This window comes from Podarcis muralis, chromosome 1, assembly GCF_964188315.1.
Source record: "Podarcis muralis chromosome 1, rPodMur119.hap1.1, whole genome shotgun sequence".
Lineage (NCBI taxonomy): Eukaryota > Metazoa > Chordata > Lepidosauria > Squamata > Lacertidae > Podarcis > Podarcis muralis.
The window spans coordinates 122,908,458-122,928,231 of NC_135655.1; the positions used below are offsets into that span (position 1 = coordinate 122,908,458).

The window sequence follows — 19,774 nt, forward strand, 5'->3', positions numbered from 1 at the left end:
AGGGAAGCGGGTGGCGCTGTGGTCTAAACCACCGAGCCTAGGGCTTGCTGATCAAAAGGTTGGCGGTTCGAATCCCCGCGACGGAGTGAGCTCCCGTTGCTCGGTCCCAGCTCCTGCCAACCTAGCAGTTCAAAAGCACGCCAAAAAGTGCAAGTAGATTAATAGGTACTTCTGTGGCGGGAAGGTAAATGGTGTTTCCGTGCGCTGCTCTGGTTTCACCAGAAGTGGCTTAGTCATGCTGGCCACATCATCCAGAAAAACTATCTGCGGAGTGGACAAACACCAGCTCCCTCGGCCTGTAAAGCAAAATGAGCGCCGCAATCCCAGAGTCGTTCGCGACTGGACTTAACTGTCAGGGGTCCCTTTACCTTTACCTTTTAATGGTGGAGGCAAAGGAGTGCTTTTTCCCCCTTCTATTTTTTTTTGAGATAAGGCTTTACCTTACTAAAGGAACACTTACTTAATGAGCAAAAGACAAAAGTGTTAAATATATATATGAGAAATAAGGTTATAGAAAGATGTTCTTAGCAGACCATCAATATCCATATTTACATTATACTGTATGCTTCGTAATCCACAATAGTTCAACTTCACTTACCATATACTGAGGTGCCAATCAACTATTCTGGAGAAAATTGTATACATTGACGCATCATCAAACTCATTGATGGTAACTGTATTAAAATGTCGCAAATACCGAGGAGTAATTGGGTTTCGACCTCCACCTGCAAATAGAAAGCACAATCATAATAATAAAAAAGGAACTACAATGAACTGCAACTTCAACAATGGAAATGCTTTTAGTAGCCAATTTGGATCAGCTTCTGCTAACCATTACAGTAAGTGAAAAACAGGTTTTCAAAACCTGCAATTTTATAAGAGTATATATTTACAGTAGATAATTAAATGAGGAAGTCAAATGAATTTAGATACGCGGAAGATATTAAAAAATAAACTTAAGGAACCACAGAAAGAGGGGGAAGGAAGTCAAATTTCAAATTTTGAAATGTTAAATTGTTTGCAAATCTTATGAAATGTATAAATCTGAAAAGTATAAATAAAAAACGATTTTTAAAAAAAGAACTGTGTTCCAAAAGCGCCAAAAGAAAAGCTTTCAAAATAAATTCAAAAGGTCATACCTGGTGGCCCCATTGCACACATGATCTGAATATCCACCAGTTTAATTACAGAGCAGTCCTTCAGGTCATACCAGTTCCAGTGATCTAACCACTGACGAAGTAACTCTACAGGAGGCTGAGCCCCATAAACTTCTCTTGCGGGCATATTGACATCATCCACAAATACAACCTGGCAAATAAAAAAACTATTTTTCAACACTTATTCTGTACATTGCACATATGCCTATGCACACAGAGAGTGAACTTCTTACTATTATTATTATTATTATTATTATTATTATTATTATTAAAAATGTGCTTCTGAGCTAGGTAAAGGTAAAGGGACCCCTGACCATTAGATCCAGTCGTGGCCGACTCTGGGGTTGCGGCGCTCATCTCACTTTATTGGCCGAGGGAGCCAGCATACAGCTTCCGGGTCATGTGGCCAGCATGACTAAGCCGCTTCTGACGAACCAGAGCAGCACACCGAAATGCCGTTTACCTTCCCGCCGGAGCGGTACCTATTTATCTACTTGTACTTTGACGTGCTTTCAAACTGCTAGGTTGGCAGGAGCAGGGGCCGAGCAACGGGAGCTCATCCCGTCGCGGGGATTCGAACCACCGACCTTCTGATCAGCAAGTCCTAGGCTCTGTGGTTTAACCCACAGCGCTTCTGAGCTAGAGATGGGCTAATCTGTCAATTTCAGATTCTCATATTTACAATTTTGCATTCAGTTCTCCATAGTTCCACACCAGTCTGCAGCTAAAAAAAATCAGTGCTCATGAAAATTCAAAAGCATTCTAATGCAAATTTCTATATACACATATTGCTTACTATGCACATTTCTGCAAAGCAATTTCCCCATATACAATACATTTTGTTTATTTTATTTTCACTAACAAATGCATTTTATGCACATTCTAACCCAGTGTGTGCATTTGGCCACACATGGCTTGGCTGGAGAACTGCAGTGCAAAATTCAAAGAAGTCGGATTTTTGAATCATGGCTGTGTTTCAGGTCACATATTCTTTTGGGAAGTGTGAATTAGGAACATCCGTCCTTAAATGCAAACTGGAATTTCTCCCCATCCCTATTCACAGCATATCCTGGGTGAGGTTTCTTACCCCTAAGTAATCCCAACCAACCCCCTCCTCTCTTTCTCATCTCTTAAGAAAAGAGGGAAGAGGCTTCAGATCAAATAGATTTCTACCTGCCAGCTCTGTCTAAATGATCAATTAACAGCTGAATTTCAAGTCTGATTCCCCACCCTCCTTTCCTCCACTTTGAAAAATGATATCTTGATTGTGCCATTTTCATTTTCATTGTACTTTGTTAAGCAACATTATTGTCAAGGCAGTTTTTCCAGGAACTGTTTTCAGCTTGCAAGACATACTCATGGGATGGGGTGGGGAGGTATGAGTTTGAGTTCCCTGCACTGTTGTTTCTTTGCATGCTAATGGCAGGAAGTTTGCTAAGTTTAAACTAATTGACACTGCCTAGGGAAATTTTTAATGTTTGATGTTTTATTATGTTTTTAATATTCTACTGGAAGCTGCCCTGAGTGGCTGAGGAAACCCAGGCAGACAGGCAGGGTATAAATAAATAAATAAATAAATAAATAAATAAATAAATAAATAATTAATAATAATAATAATAATAATAATAATAATAATAATAATTACTGTTATTTTTATTGTTATTATTATTTCAAGGTCCTTGGCCAACAGATGCTGCCAGATGTGGTGTCAACCCCACCACTTTTGTTTCATGGGTCTTTCCCCGGGTAATTGGGCATAATAGGATTGCAGCTTTAAACTCTAAATTATTAGAGGATTGGCAAAGATTTGTTGGTTGGTTTAATTCGTATGCTGCCCTTCATCCCCAGAGCTCAGGGTGGTTCACAACATATTTTTAATTACCTGCTCTCCATTACCTGTTAGTTAGCTTCTCTGCCGGAAAATCTGAAGTACAATAAGTTAAGCTTCCCATTTCAATAACCTTAGTACAATCCTGAGTTGGTAAAATGGAGTACACTGTGGTGGGGAACTGGATCCAGCAAGCTCCCTACCCCCACCCCACCCCGCTACTTCGACAGGGGCAGCAGGATTGCCCACCTGTCAATCACCTGACTTCAGGTGATTCTTCCTTCCCAAGCACAGCTTGGAAGAAAGTCCCATGAAGTAAACAAATGGGATAGTGTTGAGCAACACATCTCACAACCGCTGCTTGCAGGTTCTAACGCAGGCACAGGCAAACTCAGCCCTCCAGATGTTTGGGACTGCAACTCCCATCATCCCTAGCTAACAGGACCAGTGGTCAGGGATGATGGGAATTGTAGTCTCAAAACATCTGGAGTTTGCCTATGCCTGTTCTAACGTCAGTGCTGTCTAGCAGCTGAAACCATCATGTGAAAGACATGCAGCTGTGGTTTCAGCCAAACCATGCCACAAGCCAACTGGGGAGGCCTAGCAGACCAAGTTAGGTCCATGGGTCAGAGGCTCCCCACCCCAGGACACCATTACAGGCTGCAGGAGAGGGGAATACCGTTGTTATAATGTCCCTCAATATATATCTATATCCCTAAAGGTTCTAGATCATAGGTAGGCAAACTTTTCACCCTTTTATGAACGTTAAAAATAAAGGAAAGAAGTTGATGTTGCACATTGGAAAAGGAATAAAATAGCAAGGCGGAAGAAAGAGATGCACCATTCTGTAAACTTCCAAGGAGGCTTCTAGATCATGGATAGGCAAACTAAGGCCGGGGGGCCGGATCCGGCCCAATTGCCTTCTAAATGCAGCCCACGGATGGTCCGGGAATCAGTGTGTTTTTACATGAGTAGAATTTGTGTTGATCCATTTTGCATTACTTTCTATGGGAAAGCGCGCCTTGGTTTTGGAACGCTTTGGTTTTGGAATGGACTTCGGGAATGGATTAAGTTTGAGAAACGAGGTACCACTGTACCCACTTTGGTATGTTTTAAAGAGAAAGTGGCATGAGTCAGTGTGGCTGTAGCGGTCAAGAGTGCTGGCCTTGAACTAGCGTTCAGATCATAGCTGTCAACTTACAGATTTGAAAATAAGGGACCAGCAGCCTCAAAAATAATGGATCAGCAGCCAAAATAAGGGATTTTGCGGGCACAGGTATGTTCAACTTCTGAGCCCCTCCGAGCCAAAGGCAGAAAGCCCAGCCAGCAGCCAAACGTAGCCTCAAGGAAAATCACTGTCACCTCTCTGCGGGGAAGCGCTGAGCAAAGGCGAGTCCCCAGGCAACGTGGCCGATTTGATCAGCGCAAGGCATGCAAGCTCCACCCCCCAGTCGTTCTTAGACTCCTTATTAGGTGAGTAACGCAGCCAAACAACACAGTTGGAGCCTCCCTCCTCCCTGGCCGGCAGGGATGGAGGGAGAGGAGCTGCTTCCTTTGAAACCCAGGAAATTTAAGGGACATCATCAATAAGGGACAGCAGTGGGACACGGCGCTGGGATAAGGGACTGTCCAGCCAAATAAGGGACGCTTGACAGCTATGGTTCAGATCCCTATTTGGCTATGAAGCTCCCTGGCTGCCCTTGGCCCAGTCGTTGTCTCTCAAGGCTACATCACAGGGGTTTTGTAGCGATTAATGAGGAGAAGCAAGTATGTCACCTGGAGCACTTTGGAGGGAAAGTGTCATGACCGTTGTTGCTGCCAGGGGTGCCCAAACTTTTTTCAAAGAGGGCTAGATTTGATGAAGTGAACATGCGTGAGGGCCAACCAAAGTTGTTGAGAGCTTTTAAAGAATTTAACCGCAAAGTTGTTGATTTTACCCCAAGACATATACTGCCACGGGGGCCAGATTAAATTGTCCGGCAGGCCAGATTAGGCCCCCGAAACGGACTTTGGACATGCCTGTCCATGCCTGCTTGTATACACAAAGACTTCTGCCCTCCCTAACCAATACATTATGTACTCATTTTTGTCCTCAGGTATCTGTAGCTGGGTGCAAAAACATATGACATGAGCGTTGTGACAAGTCTTGTTTTGCTTTTTTTAAAAGTTACCATTCTTTTTCCAAGAGGGGGACCAAAGACTCCTTTTCTCCTTTTATCCAGCTTTGACATAATGATGTTCTGAGTCTGAGCTGCTGTAGTCTGCGCTGAGAAGTTAATGAGCAATGGTTTGTAGATATCCTTATGTAAGCGGTTTAAGAGAAAATCCTATAAAAATAGTTGAAATGGAGGGGGAGAGAGAGAATGGGGCACATGAGCATATACATCTGACAGCTTATACAGCCTACTAGCAAAAAGGCACACACACACCCCTTGTATTTATTGCCAGTCGTCTAAATGCAGTAAGCTTTTCCACATCCAGCTCGTGAGCCATTCTGCTTATAAAATGATGAGGCAATAATGAATCCACGGCCGTTAACATTCACAGCGCCTTAATGAGGTTCCTGCAGAAATAAACCAGGGTGATTCAAATTTTTAGGACCCATGGTTTTAAAGAATACGAGGTGATACATCACTGATACTCCCCGTACCGAAATGAATGGGGAAGTTAAACTACCAAATGCCTGAGCTAACCAAGGCCCATTCTATCCCCAGCAAACTTCTTAAGATAGGGCAGGGGAAATAACTTTGCATTTTGCCTGTACCATAAATTCCACTTTTTAAAATGTTGTTATGCCATTTCTAGAGCACCAGAGATTTTCTGTTTCTCAAAAAAGAAGTACCTTCCTAGGTGTACAAACTAAACCATCACTGAAGGAGTCTATGAGACCTCAGGGATAGAGTGGCAAGTTATGCATCGCCAGAAAAGAGAACGTCATTTTATTGCCTCATGGCAGATGACAAGGATAAACACACTGTCTACTTTAAGAGATGCTGGTACATCATGAACATATCTGCTATGATACAGTTCTTCTGGTCTTAAAACTAAACTTTATAAAGATCCACATTTGCAGAGAGATCCACGAGCACTTTACCATGCTTGGCTCACCATGCTATACCATATAGTAGGGACGCAGGTGGCGCTGTGGTCTAAACCACTGAGCCTCTTGGGCTTGCCGATCAGAAGGTCGGCAGTTCGAATCCCTGTGGCAGGGTGAGCTCCCATTGCTTTGTCCCAGCTCCTGCCAACCTAGCAGTTTGAAAGCACGTCAAAGTGCAAGTACAGTGGTGCCCCGCAAGACGAATGCCTCGCAAGACAAAAAACTCGCTAGACGAAAGGGTTTTCCGTTTTTTTGAGTCGTTCCGCAAGACGAATTTCCCTATGGGCTTGCTTCGCAAGACGAAACGTCTTGCGAGTTCTTGCGAGTTTGTTTCTTTTTTCTTTAAGCCGCTAAGCTGCTAAGCCGTTGATAGCCACTAAGCCGCTAAGCTGCAAATAGCTGCTAAGCCGCTAAGCCATTAATAGCTGCTAAGCCGCTAAGCCGCTAATAGCCGCTAAGCCGCTAATAGCCGTGCTTCACAAGACGAAAAAACGCAAGATGAAGAGACTCGTGGAACGAATTAATTTCGTCTTGCGAGGCACCACTGTAGATAAATAGGCACCACTGTGATGGGAAGCTAAATGGCGTTTCCGTGCGCTCTGGCACTCATCATGGTGTCCTGTTGCGCCAGAAGCGGTTTAGTCATGCTGGCCACATGGCCCAGATAACTGTCTGCGGACAAACGGCAGCTCCCTTGGCATGAAAGTGGAGATGAGTGCCACACCCCATAGTCGAATTCGACTGGACTTAACCATCCAGGACTCCTTTAACTTATACGATGTAACATCCACCAGGATGATAAAACCTCGCAACTGTCAAATACCGATTCCAGCCTTGGCTTTATACCTGCCAGTGCATGTACACACATTTCTTAGAGAAAGGGAGTGTGGCTAAGTCATGCTTCAGGCCCTTTGGCCAAACTTGGACTGTTTCTAACTACCCAGTGCAGCTGGTGTGCTAACCCTGAACAGAATCCAGACATAAGAGGTGGGCTTCTCAAGACCTGGCTTAAGCATTTAGTACACTTTCATCCATTTTTCTAAATCACACACACACACACACACACAGAGAGAGAGAGAGAGAGAGAGAGAGAGAGAGAGAGAGAGAGAGACAGAGAGACAGAGAGAGAGAGAGAGAGAGAGAGAGAGAGAGAGAGAGATCATTCTCCAGCTAAACACATCAGCATTGCTTTGTTGCCTTCCCTTAACTTTAGGTCCCACGTTACTAATATTTTATCAGTGCAATAAATCAAAGTCGCGTTAAAGAGTAATTAAATAAAAGCCAATTACAGCCCTTTATTGCAAAAATAATTTTCCAGTTTAGTTACTCCGTGTTAACCAGAATAAATTTCTAAGTATCAGAATCAGCAAAATGACTGTGGGAGGCCACTTGCTACTTTTCGCCGAAGAGCAAATCTAATTATGCATAACATTAATGCAAGAATTAATTGCATTAATAAAAATTCATTTACAGGGAAGGCAGGCACACAAAGAGAAATAACTTACAGGAAGACAAACACCGAGGGTTTTTTTTATAGGCTTTTTGACGGAGATTATATCAATTGTTCTTCTAAATAAGGAGTTCATAACTTTGGTCAGTTATGTGGGTAATGGAGGGGAACTCAAAGTGGCTTTATAGAATGCCAAAACAACCATTTAACAGATGTGCTAATATTTCTATTTCTCAAGATAACTCATAACACCGTGAAGAGACCTCTTTTGACATTCAGGCAAAGGAATTTTGATCCAAAATAAAGAGGAAACCGAACATGCATTTTGATAGCTCCAAGTTAAACCTAAGGTTATTCCCAATCTTCACAACAACCAAAGTCTCCTTTCCCTTGCAGCTTCTTATCACCACCATTCCTTGTCCACCAGACTCCTCCTTAAGGCACATCTTTTCACCCCGGTTTTTCCTTCTTTTATTTCCTCATCTTTCCTCCCTAATCTGTCTTGCCTCTGATTAGACTGCAAGTCTTTGGGCCATTTTATTTTTCATAGGGACACAGATGTCAGGGACTGAGCGCAGGGGAAGAGTCAGACTCAGAAATTGAGACAAGTGAGAGAGAGGCCGACTCGGCAGACGAAAGCTGGCTGACAGAGCCAGGAAGGGGGAGAATGACCCTCCTTCACAAAGAAGTCGCAGACACGATAGCTCTCAAGAAGGGGGAGAGTTAGGAGGCAGTCAGAGGGCTGCTAGGCAACCAGCAGAGAGGCAGAAGACAGTGTGTCTAGTGGAAGTGGGGAGGGGGCAGTCCAACTTCTCAGCTCCTGTTCTCGAAGACAGGACAAGGTCAGAGTGCAGCAGAAGGGCAAGAGGGGAAGGGCGGGAATCTGGCGTCCTTCCTGCTGTGAGAGGGGTGGAGATTCAGACTGACCAACTCCTTCAATGAGTGCAGGCTAGAAGCCGCGCTCTGGATGTGTTTTGTAAATAAAAGTACCATAAAACTGCTGGACAGTCATTAATTCTTACTGAGGCTTGCTTGCTTACCTGCCTGAGATAATTACAACAGGAAGCTGCTGTGCACAGAGTCAGACCATTGGGGCATCTTTCTCAGTACATTGACCAGCAGTGGTTCTCCATGGATTTCAGACACTGTTATCTCCCAGTCCTACTTGGAGATGCCAGGGAATGCCCCTGGGATCTGCTGTGGGCAAGGCAGGTTCTCTACGACTGGCTCCCCTTCATTTTTGTACACCCAGAATTTTTGAGTTCCAAGTAAAGGAATAAGCATGAAAGCTGAGGAATGGAACAGTTAGGATGCCTGCTCAAAACGTCTTCTGCAGCTACCGCTGACATTGTCTCCTTACTTTGCTAAGGTTAGAGGGAATGAGAGAAAGCCACACCCAATCTTGAGAACAAGGATAAAGTTTAGTGGTAGGAAGCACAGGGTCCAGTTTTCATTAATTCCCAAACAGTGGGCATTCTCCTTGCAGAGACAAAAAGTGCAACGTACGTTTCAAGGCATACTTACTATGATATATACGCTCTTGCCAGTTCCTGTTGGCCCGACAAATATGAACGGCTTTTGATGTGTTGTCAGCATTTCCATTAACGAAAAGTATCGGATGGTGTCCAGAGTGGGGACAATTATTTCGTTGAACAGCATGTCTTTCGGTATAGGCGGAGCCGTCTCAAGTGCCTCCACCCAAGGCTCCCACCTTCCTGCACCCTGTTTCAAAACATAACGCAATCAGAAAGAACAGGAGAAAGATCTCATGGACACATTTCACCCTGCGCTAGTGAGGTCGTGCCACATCCCTTGCTGTTGTTGGTGTAAAGCAGAGTTCCGTGCCCAGCGGAAGGATGAGGAGTACGTACTACATACTCTATATTGCTTTATTTACAGTTCAAAGCAGATATATTACAGAAAAACATCTTGCCTCTGCCGGAGCAGATAATGCATCCTCTCTCCTCGACAGCTTGGAGAGAATCACACTGTGAAAAACAGGAAACCAGTGTACGTCACATCCAGTCTCCCTTTCCCGTGAGAAACTCCAACAGTACAGACTGTGGAATGTAAACACCTGTCTCGTGACAAGCCCTTTCGCTGCACAGTGAAGGAAAGCAGAAACCAACAGCTGTATCAGGAACTGCTTTGTGCTGAACTGTGTGCTTCTGCATCTCTGAATCAAGAACTTAGGACCACACATGGTCAGGGCTGATCACCCATCAGCCACGTGGGGAGCCACACCTGAATTTCTGCCACTCTTTCTTTGAGTGGCTGGGGCGGGAGGAGAAAGATTCAGGCCCTCTTCCCTCCCAAACAGGCAGCTAGCTTCAGTGGAAGTATGTACATCTCGACATTGGATTACAGATCAATTTATCATGGAAAGCTAAACCACGCCCATCATTAAAGGTTCTGAATATAAATATGAAACTGGGCATTTACTCAGCTTTTTGTCATATTGGGATGGACTGAAAAATGCCAGCTATCATTAACTACTTTCTGAAAGGTAAAGTAAAGGGACCCCTGACCATTAGGTCCAGTCATGACCGACTCTGGGGTTGTGGTCTCATCTCGCTCTATGGGCCGAGGGAGCCTGCGTACAGCTTCCAGGTCATGTGGCCAGCATGACTAAGCTGCTTCTGGCGAACCAGAGCAGCACACGGAAACGCTGTTTACCTTCCCACCGGAGCGGTACCTATTTATCTACTTGCACGTTGACGTGCTTTCAAACTGCTAGGTTGGCAGGAGCAGGGACTGAGCAACGGGAGCTCACCCCGTCGCGTGGATTTGAACTGCCAACCTTCCGATCGGCAAGTCCTAGGCTCTGTGGTTTAACCCACAGCGCCACCCGCGTCCCTGAAAGGAGTGTTCCATAATTCAACCAAGAATACTGATCTAACGTAGAGGTGATACTGGAAATGAATTTACCAATTAAACTCCAGGAAAAACCTCTATTGAAAACAAACACACTCACATCTTTGACAAAGCGGTACTCATAAATTGTTCCATCTTCTGGGTAGGGGACAGTCAGTATTTTTGCGCGCATGTGCTCAAGACCACTCAGCAATTTATATTTTTCTCTTGTTTCGTCGCTCATTGGCCCTTCAAGCAATTCACGCACGATCTTGTCAAATTTCAGCCGGTCGCTCTCCTTACAGCTGGCTCCGACAGACCAGGTGAGAGAAAACACAAAAATGCTCTAGTGCAAAAGGAAGGGGGGAAGGTGTATTAATTAATTAACAATGAAACCCTATGCATGTTTACACAGAAGTAAGGCCCACTGTGTCCAATGGGGCCTACTCCATGGCTCCAATGGGGCTTATTACAATAAACAAGAGAGCAAAGAAGCACAGCCTAAAATGATAATTTTTTTTACTAAAGTGCAGGATTGAAAATGGCCTCAGCCCAGTATACCTGAAGGAGCATCTCCACCCCCATCGTTCAGACACTGAGATCCTCCTCCGAGGGTCTTCTGTTGGTTCCCTCAGTGCAGGAAGTTACAGGGAACCAGGCAGAGGGCCTTCACAGTAGTGGTGCCCGCCCTGTGAAACGCCCTCCCTTCAGATGTAAAGGAGATAAAGAACTACATAACTTTTAGAAGACATCCGAAGGCAGCCCTGTATCGGGAAGTTTTTTAATGTTTGATATTTTATTATGTTTTATATATGCTGTAAGCCCCCAAAGTGACTGGGGAAATCCAGCCAGATGGGTGGGTTATAAGTAATGAAATTGTTGTTGTTGTTGTTATAAAACCTCTTAATGAGGGTGAAAGAGCGCGCAAAATATGGTCTGAAGCTCAACATCAAAAAAACTAAGATCATGGCCACTGGTCCCATCACCTCCTGGCAAATAGAAGGGGAAGAAATGAAGGCAGTGAGAAATTTTACTTTCTTGGGTTCCATGGTCACTGCAGATGGTGACAGCAGTCATGAAATTAAAAGACACCTGCTTCTTGGGAGGAAAGCAATGACAAACCTAGACAGCATCTTAAAAAGCAGAGACATCACATTGCCGACAAAGGTCCGTATAGTTAAAGCTATGGTTTTCCCAGTAGTGATGTATGGAAGTGAGAGGTGGACCATAAAGAAGGCTGATCGCCAAAGAATTGATGCTTTTGAATTATGGTGCTGGAGGAGACTCTTGAGAGTCCCATGGACTGCAAGAAGATCAACCTCTCCATTCTGAAGGAAATCAGCCCTGAGTGCTCAGTGGAAGGACAGATCGTGAAGCTGAGGCTCCAATACTTTGGCCACCTCATGAGAAGAGAAGACTCCCTGGAAAAAACCCTGATGTTGGGAAAGATGGAGGGCACAAGGAGAAGGTGATGACAAGGGATGAGATGATTGGACAGTGTTCTCGAACCTACCAGCATGAGTTTGACCAAACTGCGGGAGGCAGTGGAAGACAGGAGTGCCTGGCGTGCTCTGGTCCATGGGGTCACGAAGAGTCGGACATGACTAAATGACTAAACAACAACAACAAAAACCTGATACTACACTACACTTTCTGGATTGCTCTGTTTGGAGAGATTAAAGCTCACAGCAATAAGAGCATCTCTACACACTATAATTGATGCAGGAAGCAAGCATAAAAGGTGAGAAATCAGGAACATGTGACCTGGATTGGGCCAGAGTTCCCTGACACATTCAGTATCATGGAAGAGGCAAGGAGTAATATATTATTATTATTATTATTATTATTATTATTATTATTATTATTCCCACCCATCTGGCTGGATTTCCCCAGCCATTCTGGGCAGCTTCCAACAAAATATTTAAAATGCAATAAAACATTAAAAACTTCCCTAAACAGGGCTGCCTTCAGATGTCTTCTAAAAGTCAGGTAGTTGTTTATTTCCTAGGAGGAAAAGCCCTATGGTGTATGAATCCCACCCCCAATGGACACAGATAGGTAAATGTATGACAGATGCAACTTCATGCATCTATGACATCGATAGTTTATAAGTTGGCTGAGGAAAACATCACTGGAGCAGTAAGCATACTGTACGGAAATGCCTTAAATGCCATTGGATCCAGCCAGGAACTGTTAGCTCAAATCATTCCAGTATCTAAGCTGCCAGACAAAGGTTCTTTTTATCATGTGTGGTGGTCTTATAGTAAGGTTAAAGCTTACTGGGAAATGATATACAATGAATTGGAAAAGATGTTCAAAATAACTTTTATTAAAAACAAACAAACCCAGAAGCTTTTCTTTTAGGAATTATAGGGACAGAATTACCTAAGTTGTATAGGTGGAGATTCAATATTTCTCCAAGTCATCCCACTGATGGCAAGGGGGAAGAAGACTATAAAAAGGACTCTTTGTATGCCCTCAGTGTGCCAAAACTAGCGCTACAGCTCAACACCAACAGCTCTTGCGTGAGGCATGATCAACCTACGTGAAGGGCCTTGTGACTATGGATGAAGGTGTGAGTGTTTGAACCTCCTGGTACCAATGTATTAATGTATACTTGACTATACGATATAAATGTTACATGAGAGGTGTGTAAACCCAGATCTGGTCTCCGACGTGTCTTATTGAAAGTCCTATAGCATACAGGATATCACTTGTCTCTCCGGATTTCAAAAGAACCAAGTTACCACGGTTTGGTGACACTTCCCAAAGCGGGGAGGGCTTTGGGAAGCTGGTGAGAGGGTTCTTGGACCAGTCAGAGAATCGCAACTCTTGTCCTAAGTCGGGCAGAAGCTTCCTGGGCTTTGGGGAAGGAGGTGCCAGGAGAACTTTTAGGGGACTAACCTAGCCCCCTTGTCCATTGACTACAAGCCACTGTAATGCACCCCTAAGTGATCTAAGTATGTTAATGGAATAGACCAGTCCATCAATTGTAATGCGTCAGGTTTGCACCAACACTCTAATTTGATAAAGATCCATGGAGGTTAACTCAAACCAAATCTCTGATTCAATGCATTAACAAGATTCTGCCCACCTCAAGCCAAGAAAATATTTCACGGTCCGTAACAGTCTTAAGTTTCGCTTCGTTTTGAAACTCATCCATGAGGCAGTCCATTAGATTCATCAACGATCGAACCAAGTTGGTATCTGACGTAGGAGACAGTTCCTAGGAGGAGCAAAGGCATGTTCTCCACAGTACATGAACTTAATTTAAAATGAGCCCCTTTCCATCAGCCTTACCATCAAAAATTAAACAACCCCTCACTCTAAGCATTATGGGAACAAGAGATCAAAAAACAAAGCACTGTGCTATCCTTAAGACAAAATAAAAAAATAACCTCCAAGCAAAAATAAAATAAAGAAATGCAAGCAATTTGTTATCCTCAGTCCCATTTCTTTAAATTTTTCTCTTATTGCATAGGGTAAGAAATAGGACTGCTAATAATAATAACTGCAATGCCAGCAACCGAATTGACTGAACTAAAGACCAATCTAATTCCACTGAAATGTTGACTGTGAATGCCGACATAAGAATATGGACTACAACTTTATACATATCTACTCAGAAGTAAGAACAAGTGATTAAGATGGGACCAAAGCTGAAAACTTTCCCCAGAATGCACGCTTTTATCGTAAAGTGCACACTTCTGCATGCATCCTTTAAACAAAATACTTATTTTTGTGCACTGTATCGTGAAATCCTACACAATGTACAATCTGACTGGGAGTTGTGTTCCTTTATAATATTTTTATTAATTTTAACATATAAATTATAAAATGTACCACAAAACTTATCACTTATACAATCTTTTTGGACTTCCATCAGCACCTCTGATGATCCACCGTTTTAACCACTTCTTATGCATTTCTTAACTTTATATTGCCTTTACATCTCTTAACAAATCATCCTCCCCCTTGTCCATTTTTAAAAAGGTAAAGGTACCCCTGCCCGTACGGGCCAGTCTTGACAGACTCTAGGGTTGTGCGCCCATCTCACTTAAGAGGCCGGGGGCCAGCGCTGTCCGCAGACACTTCTGTGTCACGTGGCCAGCGTGACAAAGCTGCATCTGGCAAGCCAGCGCAGCACACGGAAACGCTGTTTACCTTCCCGCCAGTAAGTGGTCCCTATTTATCTACTTGCACCCGGGGGTGCTTTCGAACTGCTAGGTTGGCAGGCGCTGGGACCGAGCAACGGGAGTGCACCCTGCTGCGGGGATTCAAACCACCGACCTTTCGATCGGCAAGTCCTAGGCACTGAGGCTTTTACCCACAGCGCCACCCGCGTCCCCATTGTCCATTTTTACAATACTTCTAATAATACTCTTCACAAAACTTCTTGCAACCCTACAAACGTCATCTGTTCTTCACAATTACTGTTCAAATAGTCCGTAAATTTACTCCAGTCTTCCGTGAATTTCTGGTCTCACCGGTTTCGAATCCTTCCTGTGAGTTTATCTAATTCTGTAGGACTGGGAGTTGTGTTCCAGTCTACAAAGCAAGTTCAGGAACATGGGATTGAGGGCTTCCTCTTGTTCCGTTGCTTTCCCCCAGGGAAAACTGCTCTTTAATGGTCAAGACAGAGCAAAGGGCAATTCATGTTTTCTCCAGATTGATGTTTGCTCCGATTTAGCACCAAAGAGCAGGATTTTCCTGGGAAAAGAGAGTGGCAAGGAGGAAACCACAGGACGAGCCCTGTCTCGGCCCACCGCAAAGAATGCACAAAACAATTTCCTTGCTCCCTTGGTTCCACACCTAAATATCCACATTTTGTGTGTGGGGGGGGGGAGCTCTTGTGACCATGCTTAAAGCATTCATGCTCCTGTACTGACACACTCCAGAAAGGCAATTTCCATTTCATTAAATCCATGCTTAGCTCACCTTTGTACACTTTCTAATAAACTCAACAGAAAGCGGAACTATCCTGTCAAACAAGCCTGTTATAAACTCTTTATGTAGAGGTGTGACGGTGGGAGGCATCAGATGTAGCCAGGATAGCATCACGGGTCTCCAACCTAGCATTTGTGGCTCCATGTAGACCATGCCACATCTGGAAACCTGCAAAAGGAGGATACCTTTACATATCTTAAGGCTATAGATAACCTAACCTAACGGAATGCTTACTTTTTCATTAAACTTGTGAAAGCTGGCTCGGATAGTCTAGGTCTAACAGAACAAAATGATTGTTGACAATTATATAAATCACAAGTTGACGTATTACATGCCAACAATTTCAGATCTAACCAGTAGCAGTGACACAAGTTCTAGTTTGTGTGTGTGTGTGTGTGTGTGTGTGTGTAAATCATAGCTTTCATTTTTTAAACTTCCTTTATTAAAGAAAGTAGGAGAGGGAGAGGGAGCCGACTCCTGAAAACAAAAATAAATTTCTATTAAAAAACTGCAATTAAGAAAAGGCTTCATTCGTTGTTCGCTAATCCATTATACAAAATCATGGTTGTAGATACCAACTTTTTAAAAAATAAAATAAAATTCAAACGACAGTTTATAGGAAGACCGGCATTGCAACATACAAAAATATATCTTTCCAAAAGTGGAAATCAAATTGGACAGGGGACTGGGCATGCCGATTCCGAACACATTCACTCACAAACATCCCATTGATTTCAAGGACATTAACTTCCACGAAAAAGCATTTAGGAATTGTTATTTTAAGAACAATACACCGAGAAAGTTTGCTGTTGGCAGACTAATTGGGTAATGACTGTGTTAGTTATCAAAGACCTTCACAAGCTGCCAGTTTGCTACCAGGCCAAGTTCAACATGTTCCTATTGATATATGCAGCCCTTAACAGCTTGGGACTAGTTTACTTACCCCATAGGTTCCTCTTTGATCTGAGAAACTTGCACTTATGGGTCCCACACAGTATTCCTTATGCATTTGTGAGGAGTTATTATTTTAGCACGGCAGCAGCACCTGTGTTTTGGAGCTCCCTGCTTAATGGCATTATTTTACACACCTGCTGAAAACCTTTCTGTTTCAGCAGGCTTTTCCAAATACAGTGGTACCTTGGTTCTCAAACAACTTGGAACCCAAACACTGCAAATCCGGAAGTAAGTGTTCCGGTTTGCGAACCTTTTTCGGAAGCCGAACATGCTCTATTTTGAGTGTTATGCTTCTGATTTGAGTGTTACGCTAAGGTCTGTCTGCTTTTGCTATTTATTTTGCGTTTTTGTTTTTGCAGCTCTTTTTTGTTTTGTTTTTGTGACTGTGTGGAACCCAGATCAGCTACTGATTGGTTGATTGTATGACTGCGGTACACTGATTATTGCTTTCATTTTATGGATCAATGGATCAATGGTCTCGTTAGATAGTAAAATCCATGTTAAACTTTTGTTTTCAAAAGTCTGGAATGGGTTAATCCATTTTGCATTACTTCCTATGGGAAAGTGCACCTTGGTTTTGGAACGCTTTGGTTTTGGAATAGACTTCCGGAATGGATTAAATTGGAGAACCAAGGTACCACTGTACAAGATTTGGTTACATCTCTTCTTCCATTTGTTATTGTGTTTCATTGTGGTTTATTTATTTCTAACATTTTAGATATAATTGTTTTTAAATTTACCTGTGAAAAGGCAAAGGGGTTTTGGGAAATGATATACAATGAATTGAAAAGGATGTTTAAACTGATAATTCCTTTTTTAAAAAAAACCTGAAGCCTTTTTTTGCTAGGAATAAGGGGGACAGGTGTCTTGAAAAAGCTGACGAATTTATGCAACAACAGCAGCTAGAACTTTATATGACATAAATTAAAAGAAGAAGAAATTCCAACAAAGGAGGAATGGCCTATGAAACTGACAGATTATGCTGAAATGGTGAAATAAACTGCCAAACTAATAGGACATAATGACAAAGTGCTTAAGGAGGAATGGAAACCACTAATGGATTATCTATCAATTTATCACCAATATATGAAGTTGCAGGCAAGATTTGAAATATAAGCAGTGGGTTACTGAAAGAAGGGGTGGGAAGTCAAGAATTTTGTGCTGGAAAAAGAATTGTATGTGCCGATAAATGTTTTGGAATATTTTTGGAGATTGAATAAAAATGATATAAAAATAATAATTGTCCTTAAATGTTTCAGTATGCTTTTATTTTATTTTTTAGTATTTTACTGTTTTTATTGCAGGTGAATTTGCCAGTGTAGATCAGGAAGTAAAGAAATGAGAAAGTTAATTTTTTTTCCACAACTGTGGGCTTGTCACAATGTCACTGATGTCATTGAATGTCATCGAAAAGCAACCTTCTGACTGCGCCAACTTACAGTAGCAGGAGAAGCAACTTCCAGGTCCATTGGTTCAAAAATAAGGCTCATCTGTTGCGACATCTGAATGATCTCACCACTCATCAGACACAGTTTCTTGTTATCATCCAGCACAGTATTCATATTCTCAATCCACACGGCATCCACTGGTCCATCAAAAATAAGCCACTTCCTGTCAGGTGTCTGGGGGGAGGGAACAAAGGTTTAGTACAAATAATGTTAAGAATTGGTAAGATTAGCAAAAAGACCTTGTTAGGTCTTCTTCTGTTTCCCTCACACAGGAGAGAATGTGCTGCAGCACATATCAGCATCTAAAAACAAAGAACTATTTTATTTAAATGCAGACAAGTGTAACCAATAATAATAATAATACAGTGGACGCTCGGATTGTGAACGTGATCCATGCAGGAAGCACGTTGACAACTCACAGTGTCCGCAACCCGCAGCCCTGTGTCTGCGCACACACAGGTCGTGCTTCTGCGCATGCGCAAAGTGCGATTTAGTGCTTCTGCACAAGCGCCAAAACACGGAAGTAACCCGTTCTGGTACTTCTGGGTTCAGCAGGGTGTGCAACCCGAAATCACACAACCCGAAGCATCTGTAACCCAAGGTATGACTGTAAAATTAATAATTATTAATAATTTATTACTTATACCCCGCCCATCTGGCCGGGCCTCCCCAGCCACTCTGGACGGCTCCCAACAGAATATTAATAACACGATAAAACATCAAACATTAAAAACTTCCCTAAACAGGGCTGCCTTCAGATGTCATCTAAAAGTCAGAAAGTTGTTTATTTCCTTGACATCTGAAGGGAGGGCGTTCCACAGGGAAGGCCCTCTGCCTGGTTCCCTGTAGCCTCGCTTCTCACAGGGAGGGAACCGCCAGAAGGCCCTTGGTGCTGGCTTTGTCGATTATGACGCCTTCAGTTGGTGACAATTGTAACCCTTCCCTACCATATGACCACTGAAGCAGCACAAACTCCACACAGGACTAGGGTCTTTTATGCCTTCAGGGCACAGTTTTGCTCCTCCTTTTATTCCAGACATTGTTTACATAGCATCGAAAGGGACCCAAGGGTCATCTAGTCCAACCCCCCGCAATGCAGGAATCTCAGCTAAAGCATCCATGACAGATGGCCATCTAACCTATGCTTTAAAACTATGTATATGCTGAAATATTGTAATCTTGCCGAATACTTACAGCTGAAGAAGCAAAGGCCCTAAAGCTCACAGCCAGAATGCCATCTGACCACTCGTGGGAGACGGGATCGAATTGTCCGTACAGTTGCCCCATAGTTATAGCTTTGGGGTTGATAACAGTGATCTGAACTTTATTTTCCTCCATCAGCCCCTGAGTACACATAGGGAATTGCATTTGATAAATCAGTGGTGCATTTAATTCATCAATACACATACACATCTCTCTTATCCATACCTACATTTATATCTACTGTATGTGAATCTACACGTTATCTGTCAATATATCCAGATAGACGCACCTGCACACACATATATTTGCCCTATACAGATGGATGGTTTGGCCATTCATGGCAACATAGGAAATGGAGGGGATTATGATCCTGCCTCCAACATGCATGTGATGTTCTTCTTGGCCAGAAAACAATACAGTGTTACCTCAGTTTTTTAACGTCTCCGTTGATGAACGTTTCGGTTTTCGAACGCCAAAAATCCGGAAGTAAATGCTTCAGTTTTTGAACACGCCTCAGAAGTCGAACGGCTTCCACTGAGAGTATATCTTATTTTTCTAAATTCTCTGTATTAAATTTGCAGGCCGCCCTTTGCGCCTCGGTTTTCAAACGTTTTGGAACTCGAACGGTCTTCCGGAACAGATTACATTCAAAAACCAAGGTACCACTGTACTTCATTAAGAAGTGTCAAGTCCTCCTACAGTGCCATCCCCTTCATAGCCTCCCCTTTCTACTGCCAGAAATGGGAGCAGTGGGAGGAGGACTTGCTGGGAGGGGAGAAAATATCAAGTGCTCAAGGTATAGGCCTTCTTGCATGGAATGAACGAGAGGTGCTT

General features: G+C 43.1%; 1 protein-coding gene across 1 annotated transcript in view; it reads right to left on the reverse strand.

Annotated features, from left to right (window-relative positions):
* DNAH7 (dynein axonemal heavy chain 7) overlaps window positions 1–19,774 on the reverse strand; it is a 155,821-nt gene that overhangs the window by 65,246 nt on the left and 70,801 nt on the right. Inside the window, exons 30-38 of the mRNA XM_077917415.1 lie at window positions 18,932–19,081; window positions 17,729–17,911; window positions 15,327–15,503; window positions 13,483–13,614; window positions 10,510–10,734; window positions 9,060–9,257; window positions 5,157–5,312; window positions 1,140–1,308; window positions 599–725 (exon numbers count right to left, since the gene is read on the reverse strand). Of these exons, the coding sequence (XP_077773541.1) occupies window positions 599–725; window positions 1,140–1,308; window positions 5,157–5,312; window positions 9,060–9,257; window positions 10,510–10,734; window positions 13,483–13,614; window positions 15,327–15,503; window positions 17,729–17,911; window positions 18,932–19,081 (1,517 nt within the window). The remainder of the gene's footprint in view (window positions 1–598; window positions 726–1,139; window positions 1,309–5,156; window positions 5,313–9,059; window positions 9,258–10,509; window positions 10,735–13,482; window positions 13,615–15,326; window positions 15,504–17,728; window positions 17,912–18,931; window positions 19,082–19,774) is intronic.